This window comes from Eptatretus burgeri, chromosome 19 (assembly GCF_056783735.1).
Source record: "Eptatretus burgeri isolate ZD-2024b chromosome 19, Ebu_testis_v1, whole genome shotgun sequence".
Classification (NCBI taxonomy): Eukaryota; Metazoa; Chordata; class Myxini; order Myxiniformes; family Myxinidae; genus Eptatretus; species Eptatretus burgeri.
In genome coordinates this window covers 2,454,829-2,479,828 of record NC_140979.1, presented here as the reverse complement: position 1 = coordinate 2,479,828, position 25,000 = coordinate 2,454,829, and the positions used below count along the sequence as shown (strand labels likewise).

At 47.4% G+C, this 25,000-nt stretch overlaps 2 protein-coding genes and 1 pseudogene across 7 annotated transcripts in view; all 3 read left to right on the top strand.

The window, feature by feature from the left end:
* Positions 1 to 3,591, top strand: part of LOC147008420 (semaphorin-4D-like) — a 9,871-nt pseudogene extending 6,280 nt beyond the window's left edge. Inside the window, exons 6-10 of the transcript XR_015053428.1 lie at positions 335 to 444; positions 630 to 763; positions 929 to 981; positions 1,170 to 2,152; positions 2,912 to 3,591. The product of XR_015053428.1 is annotated as a semaphorin-4D-like (transcript). The remainder of the gene's footprint in view (positions 1 to 334; positions 445 to 629; positions 764 to 928; positions 982 to 1,169; positions 2,153 to 2,911) is intronic.
* A 183-nt stretch (positions 3,592 to 3,774) lies between these two features.
* Positions 3,775 to 12,397, top strand: LOC147008419 (uncharacterized). 2 transcript variants are annotated; one of them, XM_085864808.1, is made up of 3 exons: positions 3,775 to 4,762; positions 4,996 to 5,130; positions 8,554 to 12,397. In XM_085864808.1, exons 1-3 carry the CDS (start codon positions 4,591 to 4,593, stop codon positions 10,065 to 10,067), a joined length of 1,821 nt encoding a protein of 606 aa, XP_085720934.1. In that variant the 5' UTR covers positions 3,775 to 4,590; the 3' UTR covers positions 10,068 to 12,397. The 2 variants fall into 2 exon arrangements, with proteins under 2 accessions (XP_085720934.1, XP_085720935.1); XM_085864809.1 differs by adding an exon at positions 5,244 to 7,005 and having other exon boundaries at positions 4,628 to 5,130; positions 8,554 to 12,396.
* A 2,406-nt stretch (positions 12,398 to 14,803) lies between these two features.
* LOC147008418 (uncharacterized) overlaps positions 14,804 to 25,000 on the top strand; it is a 19,492-nt gene continuing 9,295 nt past the window's right edge. Inside the window, exons 1-5 of one of the 4 annotated variants that reach the window (XM_085864708.1) lie at positions 14,804 to 15,155; positions 15,745 to 18,583; positions 19,755 to 19,962; positions 21,300 to 21,468; positions 22,666 to 23,139. In XM_085864708.1, coding sequence (XP_085720834.1) covers positions 15,877 to 18,583; positions 19,755 to 19,962; positions 21,300 to 21,468; positions 22,666 to 23,139 — 3,558 coding nt within the window. In that variant the 5' untranslated portion in view covers positions 14,804 to 15,155; positions 15,745 to 15,876. Of the gene's footprint in view, positions 15,156 to 15,744; positions 18,587 to 19,751; positions 19,963 to 21,299; positions 21,469 to 22,665; positions 23,140 to 25,000 lie in introns of all 4 variants that reach the window. The other 3 variants (XM_085864706.1, XM_085864705.1, XM_085864707.1) reach the window with 3 other exon arrangements.

The window sequence follows — 25,000 nt, the reverse complement described above, 5'->3', positions numbered from 1 at the left end:
AGTTTCATTAACAAAATGCTTGCAAATAACAAAAAAAACAGCAACAGCAACAGCGGGAACCGTTTCCAATTTAAGATACGACAAAACTTTTGATGATCCTGAGTTATGATTCAGTGAACTCCTCTACAAAGGACACAGGTGAGGGTGCTAATGAGTCGTGCACCAAAGGGGACGCAGGTGAGGGCGCTGAATGGAGGTTGCAGGTTAGGATGAGGGTTATCAGGTCAAGGCAGTGGAATGAGAAGAAAGAATGAGACCCAGGACACTGCACATCAGTAACCAGTGACATTGTATCCAAAAAAAAAAATTGTATCTCTCGTTTTTTTCCACATAGACGAAGGTGTTCTTCACAAGGTGGTGCTGAGGGACAACGGAACACATGTGAGCAGCAAAGTTAACTTGTTCAACTCGTCCATTCAGAATCTTCTCATGGCTCCCAGCAAGGTACCGGCACGACCACCTGATGATGTTTTCCGCACAATTCGATCTCGTGTTTTGGACTCGGTGCTGCTGGGTTCACAAGCAAGCACAACACCAATCTTGTCACCCAAAGCAAAACATATCTCTCGTATTCAAATGGACTGACCCACCACGTCCACACAAACCGACGTGTGTGTGTGTGAATGCAGTGCATGCTGTATTTGAGTTCAGCGGAAGGTGTGGACCAGGTGCCAGCGGTCTATTGTGAGGCCTACAGCAGCTACTCCCTTTGTGTGAAAGACCCACACTGCACCTGGAATCAGACTCATTGCATAACAGACAGGTGAGCGAAGTCCTGATGGTTTGCATCGTTGCTGTCACGGAGCGATGCACAGACTTTCCTGATTTACGTGCCGGTGTACATTGATTGAGGCTTGCTCATGTACCCCTTGAAAGACATCGTGGTCCATGCTGTCTGAATTGCGAAGAGAAATTGCATGTTTTGCAGGACGTCGCCCAAACCTTCAGTGGGAACGTGTGAACCTCATCATGACGTCGACGGTATGACATCCATTCCCCATTTCATGTAAATACGTCATGCCAGGTAAAGTGAGTCCATGATGTCATTTAAAGCTTTAAAGAAGTTTCACCGTGCTTCAACTTGTGGGTAGGATGCCACTGTTGGCCTTAAACTGTTTTGTTCGAATTGTTGATGAATCTGTTATTTGACCTTTCCTCTCTGCTCTCAGATGACCTAGCTGCTCCTTTACTCCCTCCACTCCAACCTGGACCTTCTGTAAAAGCCCTTCCTCACCTCCTCGATCGATACTCTCAGCTGTTGGCAATTTCAAATGAACGGTCGGGTTGTTGTTGTTGTTGTTGTTGTTGTTGTTAATTTCATTGTGGGTTTATTATTTTTCCCGCCATTTTCTCTCATTCCTCGATGGAATACAGCAGATACATCGAATTCCAAGAAAGAAACGAAAACACGAAGTTGCGGAGATTGATGAAACTTCCTTGTGTTTGCTTTTCCCTATTTTCCCCACAGGTAACAACTCCAGAATCCAGTTGGACAATGACTGCTTCTTGCCTCTCCTGTTGTTGGGCCTATCCGTGATTGTTTTGGTGATTTCCGTTGTGCTTACGAGGTTGTGGCCGCACCACCACATGTGTGCTGGTCAAATATGCCGATGGATATGGGAACGTCACTCCACCAGCCACCCAGACTTCAGATCATGAGAAGTGACCAATTCCCGGCCCTGTCACACCTGGCACCAGGTGTGCTGTCATGGCTTCACCTGTCGGTCATTTAAATTTGCACATTATACTTTTGACAATTGACTTTCGGCTCAGGATATGTTAATGAGTATGATCCTTCAATTAGAAACAACAATGAAGAAATGCAGGAAACCCAAAAGGCTGAGGATGTCTGTTTATTTGTTTTTAATTTAAACATCAGACTTGTTAGCATCAGGAAAGAGAGCCACATGTCCAGACAGCCGCAGCTGATGCTCACGGACTAGACAGGTAACAAATCTCATCTGAGTCTCAGCATCCGCTTGTTGGACACACATTCTGACCAGCGATAGCCAAGCATCCTCCGAAGAGACCTGGTACCAAAGGAGTTAAGTGTCCGTCTCAAATCCCTGGTCAGAGTCCAAGCCTCACATCCATAGAGCAAGACTGGAAGCACCAAGGACCTGAAGACTCGGACTTTCGTCCTCCCACACAGGTACCGGCAGCGCCACACCCCATTATCCAGTTTCTCCTTCCTGAGAGTTTGATCTCTATCCATCTTGTCCACCCCATGCGTCCTCCCCTACCCATCATTCCTCCCCCACAGCTATTCTTTGTCGAAGTCTCCCTCAATTTTGTCCTTCTCCCCTATTGTTGTTTTCCCCCTCTCTCTGGCGGAGCTCAGTAAACCACTTGCTCCCCGACCTCTCAGGTCGAGGTGCTCTGTGCCACTCATTCAGTGCACACCTGGAAGTCATTTCGACGGATAACTTTTTTTTTTAATGTTTCTTCTGACTTGTTTAACTCTGTTTGCCCGATCTAGATGTCTGTGACGTCAGCATCGAGTTAATTATTTTGAGGTTTGTTGACATGAGGAACTCCCTGACCCCCACCCCTCCACCTGGTTTTGTTGTTTTGATGATTTAGTCCTGCACAGACAACATCCTGGTGTTGGCTTAACAGTTAAGGTAGCAACCTTAACATCTTAGAGTCCTGAGTTAGAGCCCCTGTCTGCCGTTGAAATAACACCAGGTGGGTTGACAAGCCATTCGAGTATCCTGTGTTGGAGTGGTCACCTGTTCAGGATTATATTCCTTCGCCAAATTAAACTACCTGGGCAGTCCTACGTGCCTCGTGGTGTGAAATGAATGTTTATCGGTTACTGCACTGATATAATCAGCATTGATCTGCATAGCACAAGGGCCAAAGGTGATGATGTCACCTTCCTCATTGATACTTGTGTTCCTGTCTACAGCGATACAGGTGGAGGTGTCTGCTGAGAATATTTACAGCGAGGGGACTCGTTACGATGTTTTGCTGCTGGACGTGTTCAAGAGTGTTGGGGACAATCAATGTTCCAACGTGACAAAGGAGGGCTGTATTTTTTTGGGGGGGCAGAGCTGGCAAATTACTTGCTGATGTCCTCACCGTTTGGATCGTGGAATGAAGTTGTTAATCATGGACAACTTGATCTGCAGGACCGGTCCCTGCACAGCTTGAGTATACAGAAGACCTTCACACGGTGGTTATACCTTTGCGGGAAACTTGTTGGAACGCGGCGGGAGCCGCGGACAGTTCGTACTCGTGGAGTTAGTGTGCGTCGGTTGTTCTCAAAACAAATAGTTTGGAGTTCATATCAAAGCAACCATTAAGTTTTCTGTTCTGGCAGCTGTGAGATAAATAAATCCCCCCCCCATTTTTTTTTCAAGTGTTTGTGTTTGTTTATGTGTTTGTGTGTTATTCTTTTACCGCCGAACCGTCACACCGACACTCCGGGGCAAACAAAATGAGGTGTCGAGTGTTTAACCACCAAATAAAAAACCACCACCAAAACGACCAGAACATGCAGAAATAACTGCACAAATCAGTGTGGAATAGCTTGTCCGTCAGCATTCCTTTGATCATCCGGACTGTTGCTCAAACTTCCAGAAAGCTTGTTGCAACGAGAAATGTCGATGTTGTCCCTTTCATGTTTGACAGCTTCCTAAGGTTGATGAGAACCTGTGAATCACTTTGTGTCCAACGAGCGGTGGCTGAGAGAGAGAGAGAGAGAGAGAGAGAGAGAGAGAGAGAGAGAGAGAGAGAGAGAGAGAGAGAGAGAGAGAGAGAGAGAGAGAGAGAGAGACTCGCATGAGATTTGTTACCTGCATGGTCCGTGAGCGTCACCTGCGGCTATGTGGACGTGCGACTCGTTTTCCCTGACGTTGATCCTGCGAGGGAGTCTCGTGAGTGGAGGAGGCCAGTTGGCTGATCACGTGACTCGTGGTTACAGCAGGTTGATCGGCATCTCAAGGACATGGGGATGGGCCAGACGGAGACCCCTGGAATACCGGGGGGGGAAGTGGACGCAGCGACGCGCTGCTCCGGCACATGCTCTCATACCTGACCTGACCTGACCTGATGTTTTGGGTCTTTTCATTCTGCTGGGACTTTTAGGTCTTCAGGCTCTTTTGAACCATCACAGTCTTCAATTCTTTTGGGTCTTCAAGGTCTTTTGGCTCCTCAGGGTCTTTTGCTGCCTTGGGGTCTTAAGGGTCTTTTGAGTCCTCGGGGTCTTAAAAGGTATTCAAAGGTCGAGGGGTCTCAGCATTCTCAAGGGTTTAAAGGCACATTCCTATGGGGTTTAATTAATGATCAGACGTACGTAATTAATAGACACAAAAGGTATGACACGCACACACACACACCTTATCCATTTATAGTAGATCCACATGTTGTTGACTCGTGTGTTTATCCATTAAAACGAAACTTTTACACTTTGTGTTGAAACACGTGATTTACCCGTGACGAATCTGCCAGCGCGAACTTGTTGCTCGCTTTTCCCGGAATCCCTTCGCTCTCCCCGTGACGAATCTGCCAGCGCGAACATGTTGCTCGCTTTTCCCGGAATCCCTTCGGGTAAACAAAGCGCGTCGCCATTATCCCGACACGACGATGCAGTCCGTGACGATCCGAGATCTCTCCAGTGTAGATGACGTCACGAACAGGCCGCGATCCACGAGCGGCTCCGATGAAGGGGACGCGCCGGGTCTCGGGGGTTCGGGTTCCCACTCAGACCGCGGGTCCACGGCCGGTTCACCCGAGGATCAGGGGTCGGCTCGACCCGGTACGTGACGTCACTCCGTACCGAGAGCTTGCGTTTCCCGTGCGGAGTCCGTGCTGTGCACGTACACGGTAACACGTCACGATGTCCGGAGCTCTCACCTGGAATCGAACTGTGAATGTAAATCCCATCCGTGACGTGTTCCCCTCCCCCTTGTACACCTGTGACGTCATTTTACACCTCTTCACGTCATTCATCGTTCGATCTGTCTGTCACTCTCGTTCACACCCAATCAGATGACTTACTGTTGACGATGGGCCTCTGCACCGGCACACAATGGCCTGTTCTTGAGGACCGTAATGGGATCTTTCACCTCGTCGATCAAGCACCGGACGAGGAGACAAGCGGCTTGTTTTTGATTTCAGTGCAAGGTATGATCCTTGATGCATCACCTTACCTGTGCAGCACCAGGATGGCAGTTTGCAGCTGCCTCCCCGTCGCAGCGTGTTTAATATTATTACCTTACATGGGATTTACATTACAGATGAGGTGTTGTCATCATGCCGTCCCGCTCTCCCCCCTCGGGTACCACGGCGTGTCCGGCATCGACGTTCCTCTCGTGACTGGTCACAGGAATCGTGAAGGTCGTCACAGTCACGTGACCTCAAATAGGTCAAAAATGGGAGATTTTGTGAATTTGTCCAAAAAAAATTCTTCTTCTTCTTCCTCTTCTTCTTCTTCTTCTCTTCTCCAGACCCCCCCAGTCGGAATGACACCAAATGTGGGTTACATCATCAGGTGAGTGTCACAGGTGAGCTACAGGTGCAGCGGTCCTGATTTATAAACATGCGAAGAGTGAACTCGGTCGGCTGTTTGTAAAGGTCACGGAGTTTGTTGGGAGTTTACAAGGAAAAGTCATTCATTCTGCCGGATTGAAGGTCAAAGTTCAAGGTCGAAGTTTGACCCCAAAACCTGTGACCTTCGACCTGCTGTCCGAACTGTTCTTGATCCACTTCTCTGTCCGTGTGTCCGTGTGTCGGTCTGTCCGTCCGTCGATGTACAAACATCAGTTGATGCTCGAGGAAGAACTGAATTTCAATTTTTTTTTAAACACGAATCACAAAACGAACCGAACGTTGAACAGAACCGGAGTTTGTTAACTTACACGACGCAAGACAGGCGCCATCACAAACATACCCCGAGGAAAGTTCGAGAACAAAGAGAGATGAGGAGAGACGAGGTGTTTGTGACCTCTGTTTTTTTTTAACCTGGCACGGCCGGCGGGTCCATGCTTCCCAGTCGCTGAGGAGGGGGGAGGAGGGGAGTGAAACGGAGGATGTGGAAGGTGCGTGGTCGGAGGAGGTGCAGTGAAATGAAGATGAGGTGCAGAGGAAGGAAACGTCGGAAGAGGTGCGTTGTCCATGCGGGGGGTCGCTCTGAAAAGGACGGTCGTCGGGGGCTTGTACCTCCTCGCCGACCCCTCTTTTGCATCCACGGCGGACGAGACGGAGGATGTGGAAGGTGCGTGGTCGGAGGAGGTGCAGTGAAATGAAGATGAGGTGCAGAGGAAGGAAACGTCGGAAGAGGTGCGTTGTCCATGCGGGGGGTCGCTCTGAAAAGGACGGTCGTCGGGGGCTTGTACCTCCTCGCCGATTCCTCTTTTCCATCTACGGTGGACGAGACAGAAGATGAGAGACGGGACGGTGTGAGAAGATTGTCCCAATGATGTGTGAGGAAGTCTGTCCGTGTTCATGTGTTTCGCCTTGGACCGAATGAATGCGCTCAGCACGCTCAGCCTCATTCACTCACTCACGCAGCACTCCACTCCGCCTGTACCACTCCGCATTCCGCCCCGTCCCAACGACGGGTGTTTTATAGTTGTTTGCGGAGGGATGGGCCGAAAGGTGGGGTCAGGACGGATTGGTGCACGGATAGTCCTCCTAGTTTTGGCCCCGCCCATGTGTTGGCTTGACACCGGAAATGGTCTCCGGCATTAACATGGGGTGAGGGTATCTGGTGGTGCTCTCTGGCCACGAACATGCACCGGACACTAAATGGAGGCTGTCATTGAGTGGAGCGCTCGGACTGTCCTGACGATGTCGAACGGATCAACGCGCACACTTGTTCTTCAAGCTATGCGCCAGAACGTCCCAAGCACAGGCATCTGGAATGGTCCGTGGCCTCGCCACCTCCAGAAGGCAGTCTGTGGTGGTGACTGTGGTTACGGCATTCGTAGCGGTGGTGCAGCGGTGAATTATGGAGCGGTGGTCGAGGTGTCGTAGCGGTTGCGGTGGTTAATAGCGAAGGTAAGCGAGCTTGTATTGAGGTAAGGATTTTTTTTATATAGATATTGTTGTGGTTGTATAAATGTTGCAGCTTTGTGGTCCGAGTCTGGAGAAGGTGTGAAGTGAGCAGTTGTTTGATCATGGTGCAAGGTTTGAATGAGAAAAGGGCGCACGTACGTAAATGAGCTGCCTCTATATGCTATGCGTGGTTGAGGGGGTCGTGTGTGAACTGAAGGAAGTTAAATAGACAGGATGAGGATAAAGAACAGTCTAAAACACTCACAACACATTTTGTCCTAAAAACCCACAAGACATAAGGGAAGGGCGATCTAAAACACATAGCGATGAAATAACTGTCTCAGGACCTCGAAATGTGTGTGTGTGTGTGTGTGTGTGTGTCATTGTCTGGGGGGAGCGCCGGCTTCGCAGCACCGCAACAATACACACACATACACACACACATACACACACATACAAACGTCACAGAAATGTTCCCCAAGCCATGGGTGTACAGGTTTGTTAAGGAATAATTGAGAGGCCACATGGTTTGGCTGCCATATTGGATTGAAAAAATTATTAAATCATGTTTTCTCTGGAACCGCTTAATCAATCGATGTGAAACTTCACGGTTATGATCTAGTATTGGTGGGAATACATGTTTTAAATTTCAACTTGGTCGGACGCATGGCCTGGAAGCCAGAATTATTTATTTTTTTACCTGGGTTTGGGTTTTATTTATTTAATTTTTGTTGTTAAATAAGGTGCACTTGGCTGTGCCTGGATGGGTTTGAGGGTAAAGAAGTAGCAGCTGAAATGTGAATCCTATCCAGGTTCCTCCTGATGATTTCATCTTTGCTCGTTCCGGTTCCTTCTGATGATTCCAATGCAGTTCCGTCTCGATTTGGTCTTCCATTTGGTTTGAATTGAATTAATTTTAATCCCATTCTAAATTAAATTGAATAATAATAACAAACGTCATGGGTCAGGGTCAGGCGTCCGATCGAAGTGGGACGTCTTGGTACCCGGTCATCACTGCCAGCAGTTATAAAGTGGCAGCACCAATTATGTCTTATTAATTACTGAACACACCAGTACATAAACATCACACAAAACAAGTCCCGGCGAGGGTCTGCAATCTCTGATTGTTCTTTTTTTTGTTACCTCCACCACCGAAGGTGAAGGAGGTTGTTTTCCCCCCCTCTCTGTCTGTTTATTTGTTTGTGTACAGGATGTCTCATAATGTTAGAGTCGGATCCGGATGAAATTTTGTGTGCAGGTTGGGTGTGTGACACGGACGCACTGGTTCGATTTTGGTGAAGATCTGAATCCGGATCTGGATATGAGAATTATTTAATTTTTTCCCCAGTGATTCTTCACCATTGAGAGATCGGGCCAAAAACGATATATAGCACGATATCTCAAAAATGTTTTGATCCCGATATGTTCTCGTGGATCAGGTATTGCTTGGCGGAGGTGTGCAATCTAGCGAGTGCCATTCTCGTTGTTGATGTTTATTTTTCGTTGTGTAAAAGTGATTTATTGATGTTTTGCTGAATTGTTTTTTTCCAGAGAAACAAATGGAAAAGTTTTCTTGTGCCAACTGTTCCTCGTTGGTGGACAGAGAAGTTTCTTTCAATCATCACCAGACATGGTGTCAGGATATTGACACATTTATGGTTGTATCTAACGACAACAACAACAACAACAACAACTACTACTACTACTACTACTACTACTACTACTGCGACAGGTGCATAACGATCCTGCAACAGGAGAGTCAAGTAAGTGAGGAGCCAAACAAGTTTTCTGTTTCCAACGAAGACTTCACCTCCTCATCGTGTTTAGAAAGAGGTGAGAAATTGCGTACAGGTGAGAAGCCGCACAGGTGCACCGTGTGTAATAAAGAATTCGCTTCTTCTTCGTATCGATCCAAACATGAAAGACTTCACACCAGGGAGAAACCCCACAAGTGTTCTGTCTGCACCAAGGAGTTTGCTCATTCATCAACTCTACGTCAACATCAAAGAGAACATACTGGTAATAAACCCCACAAGTGTTCTGTCTGCACCAAGGCCTTCGGATTTCCATCACATTTAGATCGTCATCAAAGAACACACACCGGTGAGAAACCCTACAAGTGCTCCGTCTGCACCAAGGACTTTGCCTTTTTATCACGTTTATGTCGTCATCAAAAAACACACACCGGCGAGAAACCATACAGGTGTTCTGTCTGTCCCAAGGCCTATGCTCATTCATCAGGTCTACATCATCATCAAGGAACACACACCGGTGAGAAACCCCACAAGTGTTCTGTCTGCACCAAGTCCTTTGCTTTTCCATCAGACTTATGTCGTCATAAAAGAACACACACCGGTGAGAAACCCTACAAGTGCTCCGCGTGCACCAAGGACTTCGCTCTTTTCTCAACTCTACATAATCATCAAGCAAGACATTCCGGCGAGAAACTCCACAAGTGTTCTGTCTGCACCAAGTCCTTTGCTTTTCCATCAGACTTATGTCGTCATCAAAGAACACACACCGGTGAGAAACCCTACAAGTGCCCTGTCTGTACCAAAGCCTTTGCTAATTCATCAAATCTACATCATCATCAAGCAACACATTCCGATGAGTCGTCGCACAGATGCATCGTGTGTAATAAGGGATTCGTTTCTTCTTTGTATCTCTTTACGCATCAAAGAGCGCACGCCGGAGATAAACCGTACGAGTGTCCGCAATGCAGGAAGACCTTTGACACTTCATCAAATTTACATCGTCATCAAAAATCACACGCTGGTGTGAAACCCAACAAGTGTTCCATGTGTTCCAGGGCATTTCGTTTTTCGGCAGATTTACATCGACACGAACGAATACACACCGGGGAGAAGCCGTACAAGTGTTCCGTGTGCTCCAAGGTTTTTAATCAGTCGTCAATTTTATCCAATCATCAAGTGATACACACCGGAGAGAAACCCTACAAGTGTTCTGAATGTCTCGGGGCCTTTGCTCATCCATCAACTTTATATAAACATCAAAGAATACACAACTCACCTTGGAAAAATGTGGCCCAGAACATGCGCTCATAGAAGATGCTCCACATGAACAAGAATACCATCATTAACTCATATTATGTTCCATATACCCACATCATCCACGTCACACAGTTTCTTGGCATGGGTTATGGACGTCATAAATTTGATTGTTCACTCAAATACAGTCATAGATCATATATTACAAGTTTCAGATTTTTTTCAGATGAAGATTTCAATTCAACTAATTATGTCTGGAATGCCACTTCACCGATGATGTCACTCCATATGTCCCCATGGGGTGTTGGTGACAAATTTAAAGTTTCAATTTTTTTCGTTGAGCGGTTTTGGAGAAAATTATGTACAATTTTTTTTTAAGTTTTGCTCCCAAAAGGATTTTTTTTAAGTTCTAGGATCTGATCTCCAAAATAAATTTTAAAAATGACGTGTATACAGAAGCCATCGTTCGTTATCTTTGTGCCAAGTTTGAACAACATCGGTAAATGCATGACCGAGAAATCATCGAGGACGTGTTCGACGTCAGGTTTTTTTTTTATACAACTAAAATGGCCGCCGGTCGGCCATCTTGGAGCTGATGTCGAAAAAACAATGACGTGGGGATGTACACCGTCGTGTGTTGTCTTTTGTTCCAAGTACGAATGAAATCGATCCAGACGTGTCCGAGATATAGTTGCGGACGCACGCACGCACGGACAAGAACATCGAGACCAAATCCATAAAGCCCCTGTTTCGGACTCAGTCGAACGGGGGCGGATGAAATAATGATTTTAAAGGTCAAACTAAAAAATTTAATTCCGGAAGTTTAACGCCATTGACGCAGTCGCTATCACACCAACTTATCTGACACGTTATATTTGTGCCTGTTGTTTGTGTCCTTTATAACGACCTGAAAACAGTAAGTTTCCTGTTTGTAATGATTTTTAAAATTTTGTTTCACTGCCAGGCGGACTGCGGGTGAAATACGATCGCTCGCATTTAAAAAGACGGCAGGACTGAGCCAGACGAACACAATTGGAGGTTCTGTTAGACGGAAACAGAAAGTACTTAATCACCTGCTTTCGGGATGCAAAACACTATTATCGGAACAACTGTACACACAACGGCACAACAAAGTCTGCAAAGTGATTCGTCATCAAATCTGGAAAAAATTTCAACATCCCAGTTGCACAAAACTCATGGAAACACGATCCAAGGGCAATCTTTGGAAATGATGACGTCATGCTCACGTACGACCTGATGATCCCATCAAGAGTGATTACAGAAAACAAAGCCTTGTGACCGGACATCGTTCTCAGGAACAAAAAGGAAAAGACAGCATTGCTGATTGAGATATCAGTACCCAGCGATTTTGGGTAAAATAATGTAGAAATCAAGAAAATGACCAAATACCAGGACCTCAAACATGAGAACAAGAGATCGTGGAAGATGAAGAGTCGGAATTGCACCACCGGTGATAATTGGAGTAATAGGAGTAATGAAGAAAGAGATTTTGAAGACTTCGTTCCACCTCCTCAAACCAACAAAAATGGAGACAACAACCAACAACAAACTCTCTTTATGCCAAGAAGCCAAAGCGATCCAAAACCCTCTCTCTGCTCGGTGATCCTCTCCACGTCCTTCACCTTCCTCTCGCAAGACAACGCTCGATCCGTTCATCTTTTATCATTTCCCATTTTTAAATCTTTTTTAACCAAAAATCATGTGTTTCATGACTCGCTCTGGTGGTTTGAAACAATCTATTAATCCTGTTCAATAAGATGTTTTTGTTTACATTTCTAATCAATGTGCTTGTTTATCAAGGTCGAGAGATTTCCAATGGAGATTTTAAATTTTTTTAAAAAACTTTCCCTGATGGAGATCATATGAACCTCGTGATCATTTTTAATCTTGATACTTCATCATGTCATTTTTCAATCATTAAAAGTGTAAATATGAACTGGAAGACTTTTTTTCTTTTTCTTCGGGATCTCTTGAATCCCTTAACTGGGTTTGGTGTTCTAAATAATTGGGCAAGGAAGTTGTTCACACTACCTGAATGTGGTTTTGTTGTTGTTGTTGTTGTTTATTGACAGGATCTCAGGCTCGTCGTGGGGCTTCCACACTCACATGGACATCGAGACGAAGACATGAGACACGACGCAGGACTGTTAAACGAGAGAAATACAGCCACTGAACTTGGGGGAGGAGTTGTCACTTCCTGGGGGCACTCTGGGTACCAGTGACGTCATGGCAATTGCAATGCACTCAGCCTGCCATTTCCTCAGGAGGAATTCCCTCCTCCCGACGGATGCCGACCAATGGGGATTGTCACGACTCAGAACATTTTCTCCGCCCACGTGACCTTTCTCTGTTCGACAAGGAGTGCGATCGACAGCTCGTGTTCCGCACTCATCCCTTCTCATTACGTTTCCTCACGTCAGCTGTTGTTACGTTCACAGGGGGGTATTGTATTGGTTGTGCCGAGGTTGCTGTGGATCTCAAGATGGGTTTCTTTCTTCCTTATTTTTTATTTTGATTGTTTTGTTTTTGATCCTTCTGCTGCAGGACCTTCCTTCCCCTTCTCTTTCCATTTTTTCGACGCTTCCACATTATCTCACGCGGTGGTACTGTGTGGATTTTGAAGAAGGGAAAGTACGGAGAAAGGAACGGAGGACGCGCGTCTGGCCTGTGTGATGAGAGACCTAGCCTGTGTGATGAGACCTCGTTGAGGCTTTGAGTGATCCCTCCGAGGGCTACCTGTTGGAGGCACTGTCTGTGTTGAAGACACACGTGTGCCTTCAAGGTCTTGCAGGAATTGCTCCGGTTCGTTCGTTGACGAAGTTTGAGAACCCTTCCAGAGAGAGGGAGGGGTTAGTTGTCAGCCTTGTGGCCTGTGGCTGGGGCGAGGCCGTTGGAACGTCAACTCAAACAGGCCTGAATTCTTCTTCCCCACTTTTCTCCTTCACACATTATTTTCTTTATATCTTGGCAAATATTATTTTGTTATTTTGCTTCCCCCTGCCTCCCCCAGAGGGATTAACTAGGGATACCTGGTGGGCCATGGAATTGTCTGTCTTGGCGCCTGTCTGTCCTTTAATTTATTAATTATTATTACTGAATATATTTTATTACGTTCTTTTTTCGTTGTTGTTTTATAACATGGTCTATTTATTGGTCGGTGGTGTCGCTCGGTCACATCTGATTGCTGACACAGCGCGACCGTACACGAGGTACGTATTGGTCACCCGAGAACGTCAATCAGGACCTCTGGAGGTACAGGTGGTACCCCGAGCCCTCCACCCAAAGGGCTGGGTCGTAACACTGCCAACACTGCTCCGAACTACCGGGGCCGGTTCAACCCACCACGTGATTCCTGACTGCCAATCAGGGGGCCCAAACAGAAACCGATGCAAGCTAAGAGGACAGGGACAAAATATGCTGCGTTGTGATTGGTCCTCCGGAATCCCGTGATACCCTGGATGGCGGTTTAAAGCTGGGATAGGATTCGAACCCAGGTCGATTCCAATATATTTGAGAAAATTCCTCCAAAAAGACGTCGAATTTACCAAAACAATTTACCATCCAAGGAACTTTGGCACAGGAGGACGTTTGGCCCGTCATGCCTACGCTGCACCATCCCCAGCATCGTCACCCGTGACCCATGCACACACAAACTACCTTCCATACACACAAGCCAATACCCCTACACCCCTCCACCTCCAATACATCCAGCTACCCATGTGATCCCCATTTAAACCGATCCGTCCCTCCGCAGGCACCACCTTTTCGGGGTATCACCGCGTGGGTCATTCAAAACTTGAAGCCACCACCCTGGGCACCAGAACAGCGAACGCGCCATTAAGTTGTCCATTCTGAGGTTGTGTGTGCTTTTTTAACCGAAAAAACTACCGTTCTGGCACACCAGTACAATTGAGGCGATGCATCTTGGAGCATGTCGTCATTCAGATGGGAGTTCGAAAGCCGGCTGTCCATCCTGCACTCAGCCGATCGACATCCAGTTACAGATATCACGGGATCTCCCGAAAGGAGTAGGCCATTGTGAACACCGAACAGGTGCTTCAGGTGAACTTCATCGTGAGCACAACCTGCAGTGAGCAAGTGTTAGCGTCTGGACACGGCACGGGCTTGATGGGCCAAATGGCCTCCTCGTGTGTCTAAATTTCCTTGAACACCTTGCCTGCACGAGGACAAGACAATCACGTGACCGGGGAGGACAAATAAACATGCACACAGGTAACAACGAACCTGCTGAAGCTCACGAAGCACACCGGAACAACACGTCCAGGTAAACGTGATTCAGGTGATTCCGACAGATGGAAAATGATGGAAAATAAATAAATATTTTTTTGGCGGGAAAAATAACAGTCTCCGTTTGTTGTGTATTTAAAGCGTCAGTCGCTCTCTCTCTCTCTCTGAGTGTTTTCATCTCCCATCAGGGAACTAGACCGGGCAGCACCCGGTCTCCCTGCTCGTGCGTTGTGCGTGCACGGCGAGCACGAGTCAGTGTGTTTGTGCTTCATGAAGGTAACCTGGGTTATCACCTCCATCACCAACCGGATATCTCAGGTCACAGGGGGCACCGTACGGGACTGCGAGGTACAACATATGGGGAAGAGCCTTGCGGTGCACGACGGGAGGGGCATGGGGTGTCCTCGAGAGAAGAGAACCACGTGATCACGTCCTTGTCAAGTCACAGTTTCTCGCCGGCAGATTCGCCACCGCCATAACCACGTGATCACGTCCTTGTCAAGTCACAGTTTCTCGCCGGCAGATTCGCCACCGCCCAACCACGTGACCAACAATATTATGAGGAAAACTCAAGCGGTGATGGATCGGGTTTATTATTTTTTTTTTAAATGAAACATGAGGTCCATTCGAACCCCAACACGTCCTCTCCTCTCCCCGAAGTGATACTTTCTGAGGCGAATATAATACAAATGGACAATGACGGATGGAGTCTGTGAGTGGTTTACCTCACGGAGGGAAACAGGAAGTGGAGGAAACCACATCCGGTTCGTGCTCGGAGTTTCAAACTGTGGTGTCTGAGGGATTTTCGCCATGGAGCGGCGGCGGTGAAGTTACTGACTGCAGAGTGAACGTAACATTCAAGTTTCGTCTTTTTAAGTAAGTTATAATTATAATATGGAATAGACAAAGCCTGGAAGCGAACGTAGAATTCTTCTTCCATTCGATGCTGCAATTTCCGGTTACTTCGGCCTGGATTCGGGATCAGCGATCAAATAATGTAAATCACGATTAAAAAATATTTTTTGATGATGCGGGAGATAGATATCTTTATTAAAAATCAGTGGAGGAAATATACACCATGTCTGATATTATTTGGGCCTTTCATGTCTCCGACGATGCCTTTATCTCCCGGCATGCATCATTCCCCATGACAAAAACCGGAAGTAAAAAAAACCGGAAGCAAAAGGGTCATCGCCAACGACACGGATTCCAAATTGCCAGGGTATTGTGCTGTTGTTGTTTCCTATTCTCTCATGTGCACGCATTGAGTATGAAGCTCACTATGTTCGCTATAATTTGGAATCAGAACATTCACGAACATTCAAGGAACGGTGTGTAAGTGTTTATTTGAAGAAGAGGAACCTCACAGCACCGAAGGACGTCAGTCAGCGTGAATGTTAAATAAATAATTAATGATGGTGTTTGAAGGATTTAATTTAATTTCCCATTTTTGTTTTCGTGTGAGAATTCCAGGTTGTGAAATTCCTGGAGGAGAGGAAGAAATCGACCTGGAAGATGGATTTGGTGACGAAGGCCTCCTGTTGGGCGATCTCGTAGTTTCGGGAGGGAGATCGAGCCGGGAGAGAGGCGGTCGGGTATGGATGGACACGAAGGAGAAAATGTGGACACGGCGGATGATGTTTTGGGAATGTTAGGAGGAGTGGATGTGCCAAAAGGGAATGAAGACGCTTTGGGAGGGACAGATGGGGAGGGACATGCAATGGGGGAGACGGTTGGTGGTTTGAGTGGTGGAGAGAGGCGCTCGAGTATGGAGGGACACGAAGGAGAAAATGTGCACATGGCGAATGTTTTGGGAATGTTAGGAGGAGTAGATGTGCCAAAAGGGAATGAAGACGCTTTGGAAGGGACAGACGGGGAGGAACATGCAATGAGGGAGACGGTTGGTGGTTTGAGTGGTGGAGAGAGGCGCTCGAGTATAGAGGGACACGAAGGAGAAAATGTGGACACGGCAGATGATGTTTTGGGAATGTTAGGAGGAGTGGATGTGCCAAAAGGGAATGAAGACGCTTTGGGAGGGACAGACGCGGAGGAACATGCAATAGGGGAGACGGTTGGTGGTTTGAGTGGTGGAGAGAGGCGCTCGAGTATAGAGGGACACGAAGGAGAAAATGTGGACACGGCAGATGATGTTTTGGGAATGTTAGGAGGAGTGGATGTGCCAAAAGGGAATGAAGACACTTTGGGAGGGACAGACGGGGAGAAACATGCAGTGAGGGAGACGGTTGGTGGTTTGAGTGGTGGAGAGAGGCGTTCGAGTATGGAGGGACACGAAGGAGAAAATGTGGACAAGGCGGATGATGTTTTGGGAATGTTAGGAGGAGTGGATGTGCCAAAAGGGAATGAAGACACTTTGGGAGGGACAGACAGGGAGGAACATGCAATAGGGGAGACGGTTGGTGGTTTGAGTGGTGGAGAGAGGCGCTCGAGTATGGAGGGACACGAAGGAGAAAATGTGGACAAGGCGGATGATGTTTTGGGAATGTTAGGAGGAGTGGATGTGCCAAAAGGGAATGAAGACACTTTGGGAGGGACAGATGGGGAGGAACATGCAATGGGGGAGACGGTTGGTGGTTTGAGTGGTGGAGAGAGGCATTCGAGTATGGAGGGACACGAAGGAGAAAATGTGGACAAGGCGGATGATGTTTTGGGAATGTTAGGAGTGGATGTGCCAAAAGGGAATGAAGACACTTTGGGAGGGACATACGGGGAGGAACATGCAATGAGGGAGACGGTTGGTGGTTTGAGTGGTGGAGAGAGGCGTTCGAGTATAGAGGGACACGAAGGAGAAAATGTGGACACGGCAGATGATGTTTTGGGAATGTCAGGAGGAGTGGATGTGCCAAAAGGGAATGAAGACACTTTGGGAGGGACAGACGGGGAGGAACATGCAATAGGGGAGACGGTTGGTGGTTTGAGTGGTGGAGAGAGGCGTTCGAGTATGGAGGGACACGAAGGAGAAAATGTAGACAAGGCGGATGATGTTTTGCGAATGTTAGGAGGAGTGGATGTGCCAAAAGGGAATGAAGACACTTTGGGAGGGACAGACGGGGAGGAACATGCAATAGCGGAGACAGTTGGTGGTTTGAGTGGTCGAGAGAGGCGTTCGAGTATAGAGGGACACGAAGGAGAAAATGTGCACATGGCGAATGTTTTGGGAATGTTAGGAGGAGTAGATGTGCCAAAAGGGAATGAAGACACTATGGGAGGGACAGACGGGGAGAAACATGCAGTGAGGGAGACGGTTGGTGGTTTGAGTGGTGGAGAGAGGCGCTCGAGTCTGGAGGAACACGAAGGAGAAAATGTGGACAAGGCGGATGATGTTTTGGGAATGTTAGGAGGAGTGGATGTGCCAAAAGGGAATGAAGACACTTTGGGAGGGACAGACGGGGAGGAACATGCAATGGGGGAGACGGTTGGTGGTTTGAGTGGTGGAGAGAGGCGTTCGAGTATGGAGGGACACGAAGGAGAAAATGTGGACAAGGCGGATGATGTTTTGGGAATGTTAGGAGGAGTGGATGTGCCAAAAGGGAATGAAGACACTTTGGGAGGGACAGACGGGGAGGAACATGCAATAGGGCAGACGGTTGGTGGTTTGAGTGGTGGAGAGAGGGTCAGGTGTGCAACACAAACAAATAAACCGAGAGGTTGGGAATTGAGAGAGTTGGTGCATGTGGAGCCAGGTAGTGTGTTTGAAATCTCAGGTGTATCTTGGGGGGTTGGCACATCAGAGAGTCGTGGGATCGGCATGGCGGAGACTGCAAGGAAAGATCAGCATTGTGGAAAACCAGGAGAAAGGAGTTCTCGGTTCGGGGAAATTCTCCGTGTCAAGCAAGAATCGAAGGATGATGAGTCGGAAGGGAAATATTCTGATGATCACGAGAAGGTGAATAAAGTGGAGAGAGCTGCAGAGAATAAAGGTGAACAAACAGTGGGAATGAAGGTGGAAGAAAAAGGTAGTGTCCAAAATAGAAAATCAGATCAAGATGGTGAAACATTTAGAAAATCAGATCAAGATGGTGAAACAAGAAGAAAATCAAATCAGCATTGTGCAACAAAGAGAAAGGCAGATCAAGATGGTGCAACAAATCGAAAATCAAATCAACACGGTGCGACAAAGAGAAAAGCATATGGATTGTTGGAAGGAGAGACAAGGAAAGAAATTGCTGACAAAGGAGAATTGGATGCAGAGCTAATGGATACTCCAGCTGCAGCAGCAACAACACCGATGGAAGAAGAGGATGACCTTGAAATCTGTGCGGTGTCTAGCGAGGCGTCTGGGAAAGGTGGTAAGAGCCTTGTTACCTGCTTTTCCTTTGTTGCCTGTGTATCTTTCTTTCCTCAATTGTTACTCCAAACCCTCTTCACCTTTTAGGAGCACTGCCTTTCGCGTCGTCACAAACTGGAGAAAATCTGTGCAAACCCTGCTGTCCGAGCGGTGAATCTGCATTTCAGGTTAATCGCCTTTTTGAGGAACGTCAAATATATAGAACATAAAATTGTAAAATCAACCAATTGATGGAACTTCAACTTTGCGAACTTTTGTGAACTGTTCCTGTGAACTTTTCTGTGAATTTGTGTCTTCGTTGTGTGAAGCATTATGGGTATTACCACTCAGACAAAGACCGGTGTAGAAGCCTAACGGCTCGCTCCTGCAAACCAAAGCCACACCCTCTCCTCTCCTCCGGACCAGACCTCGGGAATGGGACGGGCCGTTTCCCTGCCAGAGCATCCGGGACCCGAATCATCATGCAGCCGCACAGTACTTCTGTCTTGTCCTTCCCTCTTTATCTCTCTGTCGTGGTGTGTCTAATTGCCTTAAGGACTTAGTTATTTGAGGATCTCCGTGTGTTCGTTGGTTTCGTCGGGCACGAGAATTGGTCGGGTTTGTCGGGATAAGGGGGTTTGAGAGAGTTGTGTTTACTTATTACATACTTTATTGCCTTCCTTGTGTTCACTTCCACGTGACCATTGTTCCTTTATTTAATAGTCCTGCTCTCAGACTTGAATTCTGGATGTTGCGGTGATTAAGAAAGACTCGTTGAGGGATAATTGGCTGAAGCATATAATGCCGCATATCCAGACCACGTTAGGAATCGGGCTTGCTCAGCCTAAGTAGCATCAAGACGCGCGATGCCTGATCGGTTTAACGCTGGGCCAATTCAGCACTTCCATTATAATCTGTACTCTATCATAGCCTTGTACGCGTAATCTGGCAGGGAAGACCCCGAAGCAGTAGACCATTATGGTCACATTGAGCTGACTCGCCGGCTTCGATGGCCGGACGACCATAACAATACATTTTGTCACATCGTCAGGGATACAGCACGTCCCCTCTTCCTCATTTCTTTAAAAAAAAATATTTTCACCACTGATCTCCCATGAATGCCCTCTTTGTTTACGCTCTTCTCATTGTTTTATCTCTTTTCTTCCTCTCCACTTTGTGTCCTGAAGCAGATTTGAGACAACGTAAACACCGTGCCCGTTTGAGGGCAAGGCTACCTCGCTGTTCCCACTGCATGACACGTTTTCAACCTCAGCAGACTGCTTTCAAGAATAAACACTCGCAGGACCTCCTCTGCTCTCATGCCTGCGTCGTTAAATTCTTCGATCGACTATATGCTCAGGGGAAGCTACAACCAAGACGATGTGCCGGCTGTCATCGGTGAGATTTTGATGGGAAAGGGAAAGGAGTAAAATAAGGAACGTTGTGAGCGGATTCGGACGAAATATTGGTGGAGATGTTGAGTACATGACAAGGACAAAATGATTCGATTTTGGTGAAGATGTGGACACGAGTAGTTGTATGCGTCCACCGACAACGTTGCCAGAGGCATTATATTGTCGGGTTTTCCATCCAGTCTGTGCGTGCGTCCGTCCGTCCGTGATAGCTTGTCGTTACCACGATAACTTCAGAACGACTGAAGGGATCGAAGTCAAACTCGGTGAAAGTATGTATAATGATGCAAAGATGAATTGACCGGAGAACCTGACGACTCTGGGAGAAAGAAGATGTCATGAAAGAAAATGGGGGAGTACGGCAGATTTTGTAAAGATTTTGGAAGTATCAGACTTTCTCAAAGACAGCGTGCAACCCTGAAGGGTGGTGGAGCCACTCTTGTCTCCTGGAGTTTTACACGTCTCTCTTTTCAAAATTATTACAACGAGCGGGCATCGCCGCCCTCCAGGCGGGAGTACCGTACTCGGCCCGCCTTCGGTGGGCAACGTGCCGCGGCACGCTCTTGGAAATGCACTTCATTATTTTGATCATTTTTGAAAGAAATTCTGTTATGGAAATTTGTCCACCAAACTTGTCCACCCCATGCATCCTCTCATGCCCCCCATTCCTCCCCACCTTGGCTTTCTGCTCTGATGTTGGTGTTTCCCCCTCCTCTCTCTGCGGTTCATTGCAAATTTTGAGCTGTGCGTCCTGATCCGTTCAGTGTTCCAATCCCAGATCTTCCACGAGCCTCGACGATGTATACCAAAAAAAAATTCCGGCATTGTGTGATCCTTCACACTATCTGCCTTGTTGTGATAGCTTACAGTGTCTCCACTGTCTTGCAGTCACGATATGAATCCAGTCAAGGTTTATGATGAGCACATTCACGAGGATTGTCCTTGTAAGTTCAACATCTTGGCTTCCTGTCGCGATTGTATTTGGCATTGAGCTGATAGTTGATAGTTTGAGAAATCTTTATCCACAATTACAAAACCACATTGTGTAAAATGCACAATTACCTCCCAAAATTACAGGCTCAGAAATTCCATTGTTTCTGTCTCAGAGTGGACATCCTCAGGGTCTGCACGGACGTTCTCAGCTCTTACTCTCTTGGAGTAAACTGGGAGAGGATGGGTGGGGGAGGGGTTCTCGATTTAATTAATTAATTATTTAAAAAAATTTTAGTTGTGCTTTTTCTAGTTGCTGTTCTTCGATTTGTGTGTGTGCCATGTTAAAAATGAAAAACCAAACCGAAATTTTGATTCTTGATCTGTGTTCAGTGAGATGCAGCCAGGTGGTAAACAGAGCGTTGTTGCTGAAGTCCCTGATGGCGACACTTTCCTGGAGTTCTGCAGTTCTGGCTGCCTGGCCCGACACGAACAGGGAAACGCAGTTACTGGTGTGGCTAAGCCTTTTGTTGGCGGTGATGTATCCGGCAAGCTATCTCAGGTGTGCCCCAGAGTCATCTTCTCCCTTGCACAAGAAGTTGCATTTATATGTGGGGTGTTCAACAAGTATTTTTCTTGCTTTTTTAAAACAAAAATATTGGCTCTTGGAAGGGTGAGGTGACAGAGGGGAGATGGCAAAGCATAGATGATGGGGTCGTGGGACGAATGGATGCAACAAGCAAAGAGAACAACGAGCAGATCATGTCTGGTTTGTCAGTGGCAACTTGCATGGAAAGATCTGTCAGGTTTGAGTGAAGGCCCCGGATATTTGAGGTCGATGCTGTTAAAGAAGAGGGAGAGGGAGGAGGCTTTGGGTGCAGGAGGGATGGAAGGGGAAGGGGAGTGGAGGACGAGGGGGGGAAGGAGAGTTGTTGAAAGAGTATGGGGGATTGTGGAAGAGGTGGGATGAGAGGGCCGGATGAAGAGGAGAAAAGGCTTGGTGGTGATGGGTTGAGGTACAGTGGGGAGTAATAAGAAAGGGAGCAGAGGGCAGTTGAAGATTGGAGGAGGTGGAGTGATGAGATGGAAGAGAGAGGGCAGGGGAAGGAGGCAGCTTTGTGGGGGGGGGCAACATTGGGAATTGAGAGAAGGGTGAGAGGGGAGAGTTGAGGGAGATGGGTGAGGGGAGTTTTGATAAAGGTGAGAGGGATGCTTGGAGGGGGAAGAGTGTGAAGGTTGCTTCGAGAGGGAGGAGAGACGATGAGATCAGGCATGGCCGAAGAGTAGGAGGGAGAGGGGAAGGATGAGACTTGGTTGTGGTCTTGTGAAGAAGGGAGAGGGCAGGGGGAGGTACAATATTTGAGAGGCTGGGAAGAGGGGGAGGTGTGCTGAAAGGAAGGAAGGAGTATGTTTGTGGTGATGAGTGTACTGCTTGAGAGAGTGAGATGTCTGTTTGGTTAGAATGGAGCGCACAGATGTTAGAACACCACACAGTGTGGGACAACAGAGGAGGAGCTGATACTGAAGCAGAAGACAGTGAAGAGGTGCCAAGAGCAGAGTTAGGATGATTGGCAAGATGGGAGGGGTAAGGAGAGGGGTTTAATTTAATGCAATGTTTTCACCATGAATGTTCAAACTTGCAAGGCATTTCAGAAACTTGTTTCCCAGTGTGCTTCACTTTCCATTGTGCTCGCAGTTCGAGCATACGTTATAAAAGTGTTCTCATGAGTTCACACAATTCCATTTTCTCTCCCCTTAGGCTCGTCATGAGACCATGCTTCCTTCTGGGTCCCGTCATCTTTGCAGTGACTCTTCCCTTCAATTCCATCGTGAGGGACTCCAACCTCCTGTATCCAACATTTCCACCACTACTGTTGCCACCAATACTGCTGCCACCACCACTACCTGTACTACCACCACTACTTCCCAGCGACTGTTCCTCATACTTCCAAAGGCCACTAGCCGTCGCTCTCTTCCCAGCACACCTGACCACCCCTCTCCCTCATCGTTCCCAACTCACCAACCCCCGACTCCTCCATCTTACAGTTCCCCCCATCCGAGGCCAATAGCTGGTCCCTCAATTACAGAATCGTACCCTCTTCCCACTGTTGCGTCAGCAACGGCTCCACAGGAACACCTAACCACAAGCACTCAGGATCCAGTTACAATCTCCCTGAAGTGTGCTCATTGCCAGAGTGAGTTTAGTGCAACAACAAGTGTGCTTGTGTGGCAGGTAAGTCTGTGCACACACTTACAAACGTCTCTAATCTTGTCTACCTGTGCTTGACCATCACTTCCTTCAGACCCAGTATTCGTTTATCCCCAATTGGATTGCCATTTGATGTGTAAAATGTTTTGTGTTTTTTAATTTCCTTTTCATGTTGTTGTCTGATCGCCCTCTGAAGTGTTTTTATTCACAAATTCCATTCCTTTGTTTTGTGTGTACTTTTTGTGCCCCCCTCCTCCCTTTTTTCCCAATGAAACAATTTGTGATGTCAACATTCGTGGCTTTACCATTTGCGGTGTTTTTCCCAGGTCCCTAACTGCTGGGAACCTATCCCCCCTTATTCCATTGATACAATGCCCCGCTATTCGCGGCTTTGCCATTCGCGGTATTTTCCCCAATTCCCTAACTGCCAGGAACCAATCACCCCCTTATTCCATTGAAACAATGCCCCACTATTCGTGGTATTTTTCCCAGTTCCCTAACTGCCGTGAACCTATCCCCCCTTATTCCATTGATTGCCCCAATATTCGCGGTATTTTCCACAGGTCCCGAACTGCCAGGAACCAATCACCCCCTTATTCTATTGAAACAATTCCCCACTATTCGCGGTATTTTTCCCAGGTCCCTAACTGCCGGGAACCTATCCCCCCTTATTCCATTGATACAATGCCCCACTATCCGCGGCTTTGCCATTCGCGGTATTTTCCCCAGGTCCCGAACTGCCAGGAACCAATCACCCCCTTATGCCATTGAAACAATGCCCCACTATTCGTGGTATTTTTCCCAGGTCCCTAACTGCCGGGAACCTATCCCCCTTTTCCATTGATACAATGCCCCGCTATTCGCGGCTTTGCCATTCGCGGTATTTTCCAAGGTCCCTAACTGCTGGGAACCTATCACCCCCTTATTCCATTGATACAATGCCCCACTATTCGCGGTATTTTTCCAAGGTCCCTAACTGCTGGGAACCTATCCCCCCTTATTCCATTGATACAATTCCCCACTATTTGCGGTATTTTCCCCTGGTCCCTAACTGTAAGGAACTAATCACCCCCTTATTCCATTGAAACAATTCCCCACTATTCGCGGTATTTTTCCCAGGTCCCTAACTGCCAGGAACCAATCACCAACTTATTACATTGAAACAATTCCCCACTATTCGCGGTATTTTTTCCAGGTCCCTAACTGCCGGGAACCCATCCCCCCTTATTCCATTGATACTATGCCCCACTATTCGCGGCTTTGCCATTCGCGGTATTTTCCCCAGGTCCCGAACTGCCAGGAACCAATCACCCCCTTATGCCATTGAAACAATGCCCCACTATTCGTGGTATTTTTCCCAGGTCCCTAACTGCCGGGAACCTATCCCCCCTTATCCCATTGATACAATGCCCCGCTATTCACGGCTTTGCCATTCGCGGTGTTTTCCAAGGTCCCTAACTGCTGGGAACCTATCCCCCCTTATTCCATTGATACAATGCCCCACTATTCGCGATATTTTTCCAAGGTCCCTAACTGCCGGGAACCTATCCCCCCTTATTCCATTGATACAATGCCCCGCTATTCGCGGCTTTGACATTCGCAGTATTTTCCCCAGGTCCCGAACTGCCAGGAACCAATCACCCCCTTATTCCATTGAAACAATGCCGCACTATTCATGGTATTTTTCACAGGTCCCTAACTGCTGGGAACCTATCCCCCCTTATTCCATTGATACAATGCCCCACTATTCGCGGCTTTGCCATTCGCGTTATTTTTCCAAGGTCCCTAACTGCCGGGAACCTATCCCCCCTTATTCCATTGATACAATGCCCCACTATTCGCGGATTCGCTGTGGCATTTTCCAGGAATGTATGCCCCACGAGGA

Bases quoted from the DNA above. Each gene is read 5' to 3' on its own strand.
- LOC147008419 (XM_085864808.1), top strand. From the start codon at position 4,591: ATGCAGTCCGTGACGATCCGAGATCTCTCCAGTGTAGATGACGTCACG. The intron at 4,763-4,995 runs GTACGTGACGTC...ACACCCAATCAG, and splicing joins TCAGGGGTCGGCTCGACCCG to ATGACTTACTGTTGACGATG. The intron at 5,131-8,553 runs GTATGATCCTTG...GTTTTTTTCCAG, and splicing joins GTTTTTGATTTCAGTGCAAG to AGAAACAAATGGAAAAGTTT.